The sequence below is a fragment of the Tubulanus polymorphus genome, chromosome 10 (assembly GCF_964204645.1).
Source record: "Tubulanus polymorphus chromosome 10, tnTubPoly1.2, whole genome shotgun sequence".
Classification (NCBI taxonomy): Eukaryota; Metazoa; Nemertea; class Palaeonemertea; order Tubulaniformes; family Tubulanidae; genus Tubulanus; species Tubulanus polymorphus.
This window is the reverse complement of record NC_134034.1, coordinates 79,835-87,029: the sequence shown is the minus strand read 5'-3', so window position 1 is coordinate 87,029 and position 7,195 is coordinate 79,835. Positions and strand designations below refer to the sequence as shown.

The following is a 7,195-nucleotide window of genomic DNA, read 5'->3' as shown; positions in this document are numbered from 1 at the left end:
CCCGGCCACACTGTGTTTGTGACACGTGATGATTACAATTTCATGTTCACAGTTTTTTCTCCGTGTTTAGTATTTTATATCAGATGCATTGATTTTTTTCTCAGTTACGCGACACCTTCCCGGGTCACGTTATTCGGTGAAGGTCACGCAATTCTCGGGTTGGGTGAAGGTCACCAATCGGGTGAAGGCCGTCTCTTAAAAAAGTGACCGAAATCAGCCATTATCGACAATTGCTGACGTCATAGGGGGATATGACGTAATCGAGTAGTGTAGTCTATGGCTGACGCTTTAAACTCTTTAAGCCACTCAACCGTTACAAATCTGACGAGGTCACGTGACCGGCGTTGAATAAACCAACGCACGTACCAGTGTCGGGTATAGCGAGGTCTACTCGAATAGGCCTCACGGGTAGAATAAACAACCCGCACTAACCGAGGCAACCTTTGATTTATCTGAAGACTAGTTTCACGCCAGGGTCGATCGACCGAACAGACACTGATGTTACTAGTGCTGTTTATCGGCTCGACGTTTCGTGCATTGAAAACAACACCGTCGGCTGGAGATAAAATACTAATTCATCACCAAGCCCTCAGACGAAAAGATGAAATATGACGCGGGGCACTGTCTGGCTTTACAGTAAAACCGAGTCCACAACTGTGGAACTGAGTCCAGAACTGTAGGACTGGGTCCAGAACTGTGGAACTGGTTCCAGAACTTGTGGAACTGAGTCCAGAAGTGTGGAACTGAGTCCAGAAGTGTGGAACTGGATCCACTAACTGTGGAACTGGATCCTGTACTGTGGAACTGGATCAAGAACTGTGGGACTGGATCCTGTGCTGTGGAACTGGATCCACTAACTGTGGAACTGGATCCTGTACTGTGGAACTGGGTCCAGAACTGTGAGACTGGGTCCAGTAACTGTGGGACTGGGTCCAGAACTGTGGAACTGAGTCCAGAACTGTGGAACTGGATCCTGTACTGTGGAACTGGATTCTGTACTGTGGAACTGGATCCTGTACTGTGGAATTGAGTTCAGAACTTTAACTTTAAACAGACTTTTGAGCAGTAGGTTCCAGGCATTGGTTCGAGAAAACATCACGGGTGAAATAGATATGTTTGTGTTGCGCAGATCCACGTCACTCAGCGACCCCGAGGTTATATGTTACTTGTTAGAATAAAATTTGACAAGTATTTTAAACTGGTGTCGTCCTGTAATCAGTGGAAATTGGAGGATGTAATTTAAAGACGAGAGTGAATTTAGAGAATTGGTCGTCTGTCGCTGCTCAGCGCGCGCTATAGGGCACACGATAGAACCATTTGAATTCGATAATTAAACCGTGGTTAGTGTGCGCGACGGTGTGCGCTGCGGGACCTGGTCGCAATTTAAACGTCACTTCAATTATTTCACATGACTAGCCACACATCATCACATCAGCTCTCAGTCTGTCTACATCATCCACAGCAGCTCAACAGCTGCTGATGGATGTGATATTGTACTGACAATTTGTAAAGGGGTTAGGGGTACACGTCCGCACTGATGGGTACCCCCAGTTGTTTTATTGTAATAAACCGTTCAACCTAGTATATGTTTTATGTAACAGAAACTGAACTTGTTTCATTCTAAAAGTCTGTTCAGAATATCGTACAAGCCCCCCTGGACCCCCTTACCCCGTCCCCCTTCCGACCCCCCCCCCCATCGATCCTGGTTATTCGAATAGAATTGTTTTACAGTCTTTAGTCTCTATTCAGTCGTTGAATTACCTTCGGTCCAATAAAGTAAAGTGCAGAGAGAGAGGATTAAAAACATTTTTGTGGTGGTGTGATTTATTCTCTACAAGCGAATCGACTCGCGATCAAATTCCATTTTGAAATATCGGATATTTTTACGGTTGCGCAATTCGGTTAAGTAAAAAAGTAAAAATCGATTTAAAGATAGAGATATAAATCGCTGTTTTAAACAGAACCGGAATCGAGGACTCTTTAACGAATAGTGCAATAAAATCATGTTCTATCTCTCTCAATTTGAGGACGAACGGGCGAAAAGTTCAATTCGAATTCTCCAGTTATAAATCTTATCTCTGCCGCCGCTGCTGCTGCGAGAACCGAACATTTTTCATTCGGCGATGAATGAGAATATTTTATCACCATCATTCGATTTTCGTCTTTCGATAAAAGTCTTTCGATCATCAATAATTTTCAAAACGGTTTTTGAAAACGGCTGCGATTAAATCCCAAAACCATGAACCTATAGTTGCCGAAACCGGGAACCCAGTTCCAGAAACAGTGTGAATCGAGGGGTTAGGGGGTTATGGTACCTCTGCATTTTTTATGGGCGATTCATCCATTCAAATTTCAAGTTCACAATGATATTTTGTAAAACGTAGTACCCCGGTAGAGAGATAGCCGGGTCCTGGGACTGCGAGGGCCCCTCCCACCCCTCCCTCCTCCCCTCCCCCTCCCCCACCCGTTACTAGAGCTGTATCGAGTTTTAATGAACAGATTTTATTCATTCGCAGTTTCTATAAATGACGAGATCTCGGTATTTCTCGCGAGATCTCATGAATGCGAGTTTAATCGCGGAGTCAATTACAGCAGATAGTCTGAGTGATCTCCGCTCAAACGGCGCACAATTCTCATCAGTAAGATTGGAGGAGCTTTTTTTCAAAAACACAAATCTGCATATTACAATCTATATCGACGGTTCGTCGGTAAAATTTACATTTTTCAATCGTCGTTTCTCTTAACGAGTTGACATTTGCTCTAATAGCGTCGTGCGGTGCGCCGAGTAGAGACAGTTAATCATCTCGTGGTAAAATGGAAAGAACAATTGATCTATTTTCTCTTTCTGTTGTGAATCAACTCAATTTTCTACTTGTCAAAATCGATTTGTGGCTTCAATGAAAAACCGTCTTCATTTGTAGACAATAATAATCTAGAAACCTCCGGGCGTCTACATTGAGACCTCCGGGCGTCTACATTGAAACCTCCGGGCGTCTACATTGAGACCTCCGGGCGCCTACAAGGTTAACACTAGTCCAGGCGTCTACGAATATCGAGATCTTGATAAACCTTGATAAGCGCCATCAGAAATCCAAATTCTACTGGTCAAAAGATGAGGTCTTAGCTTCACGTTAAATTTGTCTTAAATGCTATTGTTTAATTCATATTTTCGTTCTGTTTTTTTTTTTAAAAGCTTACGAATTTTCGTGAAATTGAACCCAGAAAATGCCAAGAACAGATAGGGTTAACGTGGTCAACTAAATAGACTTGGTCTTATCTCATTAACAACAGAAATCTACCGGAAAACTTTTACCATCCACAAATCGATGTATATAATATCCAATACTATAGTATTCTTACCGACAATACAGGGCGGCTCCAGGGCGCAGGGCGGCTCCAGGACTGCTGCTGCTGCGATAGTCCTATCCTAGCCTTGGATTACGAATTCTCAACACTCAACGCGTGCAAAACAAACATTTAAAGCAATTGCTAATATATGAATCATATCAATTCCACACGCGAATTCCAGTTCGAATTCTAACGAAATCCTTACGTAAATTCATATTTAATGTCTGAATAATTATCTTACTATCAACTGAAGGATCTGTTAAAGTACGGCTATTAATAAGATTGTAAGACGTGACTGGTTCGCTTGACCGCGCCGTCTCAGGCCTCAGCTGTGTATAAACCTACACTGACCACCCGCTTGGCCGAACTCGAGATATATTTCAGTATGAACTGTTACTGTTACAAAGCCGTTTACTGTCTAAAATTCCTTTCAATATTTGATCGGATTTCAGAGTAATTCATAGACGCCAGTAATCTTTCTCTCTCTCTCTCTTTCTCTATGGAGAGAATTAATCTTCATGAAAGGAATGGATTTTTAATTCGTAGTATCGCGCGGTTGTCGTCATATCTGTCTGAATCTAGAATTTCTGCTTAAATCGGGCTCGTCTAAAACCGGCTAGAGACGTCTATACAAACGGTGCCCCACCCTTAAAAAACTAAAATCCTTCCTTTACTGATATCGGGCTATATGTTTAGCGCCCGCAGTAGCCTCAATAGTCGATCGGTCAGTCACCACTCTTCACACTGGTTACCAGTCACTGACTATCAGCCGTGTGGTGTAATGGGTTAGCGTGCTCGAGGTTACTGCGCATTAGAGACTGATTATTCACAGGTTTAGAAGATGTTAGTTGTCTTACAGTCGTCTTTGTGAATTAAGAAATAAACAAGACTAAAATCACCCAACATGCCTCAATCTATTCAATTTATTTGTAACATACATAAAAACATGCAAGCATTTTACCAGCACATCTTCCAAAAAAAAGTTCTTAAGCCGGGAGGGGTGCATCAGGGTTCGTCTCTGTCAGCCGGGAGAGGGAGGGGTGCATCAGGGTTCGTCTCTGTCAGCCGGGAGAGGGAGGGGTGCATCAGGGTTTGTCTCTGTCAGCCGGGAGAGGGAGGGGTGCATCAGGGTTCGTCTCTTTCAGCCGGGAGAGGGAGGGGTGCATCAGGGTTTGTCTCTGTCAGCCGGGAGAGGGAGGGGTGCATCAGGGTTTGTCTCTGTCAGCTGGGAGAGGGAGGGGTGCATCAGGGTTTGTCTCTGTCAGCCGGGAGAGGGAGGGGTGCATCAGGGTTTGTCTCTGTCAGCCGGGAGAGGGAGGGGTGCATCAGGGTTTGTCTCTGTCAGCTGGGAGAGGGAGGGGTGCATCAGGGTTTGTCTCTGTCAGCCGGGAGAGGGAGGGGTGCATCAGGGTTTGTCTCTGTCAGCTGGGAGAGGGAGGGGTGCATCAGGGTTTGTCTCTGTCAGCCGGGAGAGGGAGGGTGCATCAGGGTTTGTCTCTGTCAGCTGGGAGAGGGAGGGGTGCATCAGGGTTTGTCTCTGTCAGCTGGGAGAGGGAGGGGTGCATCAGGGTTTGTCTCTGTCAGCCGGGAGAGGGAGGGGTGCATCAGGGTTTGTCTCTGTCAGCTGGGAGAGGGAGGGGTGCATCAGGGTTTGTCTCTGTCAGCTGGGAGAGGGAGGGGTGCATCAGGGTTTGTCTCTGCCAGCCGGGAGAGGGAGGGGTGCATCAGGGTTTGTCTCTGTCAGCCGGGAGAGGGAGGGGTGCATCAGGGTTTGTCTCTGTCAGCTGGGAGAGGGAGGGGTGGTGAAAATGAGACAAATTATTTGAAATGCATGCATCTTTTAAATTCACATGCATCAAACTCACTGATTGCAGGGGCACCCACCCGGGCGGCCGGCCGGTGAGAGTTCACTGCTGCTGGTCACAAGAGGTAGGAGTTCACTGCTGCTGGTCACAAGAGGTAGAGTTCACTGCTGCTGGTCACAAGAGGTAGGAGTTCACTGCTGCTGGTCACAAGAGGTAGGAGTTCACTGCTGCTGGTCACAAGAGGTAGGAGTTCACTGCTGCTGGTCACAAGAGGTAGGAGTTCACTGCTGCTGGTCACAAGAGGTAGGAGTTCACTGCTGCTGGTCACAAGAGGTAGAGTTCACTGCTGCTGGTCACAAGAGGTAGAGTTCACTGCTGCTGGTCACAAGAGGTAGAGTTCACTGCTGCTGGTCACAAGAGGTAGGAGTTCACTGCTGCTGGTCACAAGAGGTAGAGTTCACTGCTGCTGGTCACAAGAGGTAGAGTTCACTGCTGCTGGTCACAAGAGGTAGAATTAACTGCTGCTGGTCACAAGAGGTAGAATTCACTGCTGCTGGTCACGAGAGGTCACAAGAGGTCAGTCACTGATTGTAGAGTAGCAGATATTGATCTTGTAAATACCAGAGAACAACGGCAAACATCGCAAAACCATTCAATATACACATCCCATAACTTATATGAATAGTATGACCTGAATCTCTCCTAGGAAAACAAAAACATACAATTAGGGATCAGGATCCAGTATTTCTGTAAGCCTAGGCCGGTTCATAGATTCCATATAGTTTCAGAAGTTTCAGAAAGGTGTGACCAGAAATCTAGGACTAGTAGCTTTTTACGTAAAATCTGATGGATAGACATTGGAAGATTTTCTCAAATGACGTCGAGTGCAGTCATTCATTCAGTGTTCATTGTAACTTACTTAACGTTTGTTGGAGAGACTGGAGTTGGAGGACAAACTCCGGGCTCCAAACTGTCGAAATAAACCATCATACAAGCATAACCTCCGCACATACAACCAATCAATACTGATAATAATATACTGCCTATAAACACTGAAATAGAGAGAAGAGCATGAGCGGGGAGAGGAGAGAGTGGGGAGAGAGAGAGAGGAGAGAGAGTGAGAGAGAGGAGAGAGGGTGTGAGGAGAGAGGGGAGAGAGAGCACAGAGGAGGGGGAGGGAGGGTGTGAGGAGAGAGAGGAGAGGGGAGAGAGAGGTAGGGTGTGAGGAGAGAGGAGAGGGGAGAGGAGAGAGGGGAGAGCACAGCGAGGAGAGAGGAAGGAGAGAGAGAGGGAGGAGAGGGGAGAGGGAGGGAGGAGAGAGAGAGGGAGGGTGTGAGGAGAGAGGGGAGAGAGAGAGAGAGAGAGCACAGCGAGGAGAGAGGGAGGGAGGAGAGGGGAGAGAGAGAGAGGGAGGGAGAGGGAGGGTGTGTGAGAGTGATTATTACCAATAACATATAGCGCTGTATTTTGGTGCCAGTATAAAGCCCAGTCTGTGACTAGCTGCTGCTGCTGCTGCTGCTGCTGCTGCTGCTGCTGTTCTGTAGAATTCTGATCAGTATCAACAGATAAAATATCAGGATAAACTGAAAAACAATGAAGAACAATTTATAGAAAGTTGAGTTAAACTGGGGACTGTCTGACTGTGTCCGAGGATGCTAGTCGGGGTGGGGGGTGAAACCAGACCCCCTTCTCCACCCGACCCTGGGGTTTTATTCAAACTTACCGCAAAAACTGATGAACACGAAGAGTATAACAAGAGAAATAATGAAGATGATCGATAAACAGGGAGTGAAAAGGAGGAAAGATTTAGCGATAAACAAGTATTCCATTAAACTGTTCTCCTCAGCAATGTCGCGGTTAGAGGAGACTGACGATAAGGTATCTGTGAGTCTGAGCAGTGATTTACGAGCTGGTAACGAGGAGGCGAATGATCTTTTATTTTTCCTGTCACCAATATCATTCCCGCCGCCGCCGGCGCCCGAGGAATCGTCATCTTCATCTTCGCTAAATTGAACACGTTTTCGAACAGAGTCTGGCGCATC

General features: G+C 46.3%; 1 protein-coding gene across 1 annotated transcript; it reads right to left on the bottom strand.

Annotated features, from left to right (window-relative positions):
- Positions 1 to 4,261: 4,261 nt before the first annotated feature.
- Positions 4,262 to 6,636, bottom strand: LOC141911971 (ADP-ribosylation factor-like protein 6-interacting protein 6). Its single transcript, XM_074803101.1, has 3 exons — positions 6,599 to 6,636; positions 6,073 to 6,205; positions 4,262 to 5,855 (listed from the first exon to the last, which is right to left on the bottom strand). Exons 2-3 carry the CDS (start codon positions 6,162 to 6,164, stop codon positions 5,735 to 5,737), a joined length of 213 nt encoding a protein of 70 aa, XP_074659202.1. The 5' UTR covers positions 6,165 to 6,205; positions 6,599 to 6,636; the 3' UTR covers positions 4,262 to 5,734.
- Positions 6,637 to 7,195: the final 559 nt, after the last annotated feature.

Bases quoted from the DNA above. Each gene is read 5' to 3' on its own strand.
- LOC141911971 (XM_074803101.1), bottom strand. From the start codon at position 6,164: ATGTGCGGAGGTTATGCTTGTATGATGGTTTATTTCGACAGTTTGGAG. The intron at 5,856-6,072 runs GTAAGTTACAAT...TTGTTTTCCTAG, and splicing joins GTCTCTCCAACAAACGTTAA to GAGAGATTCAGGTCATACTA.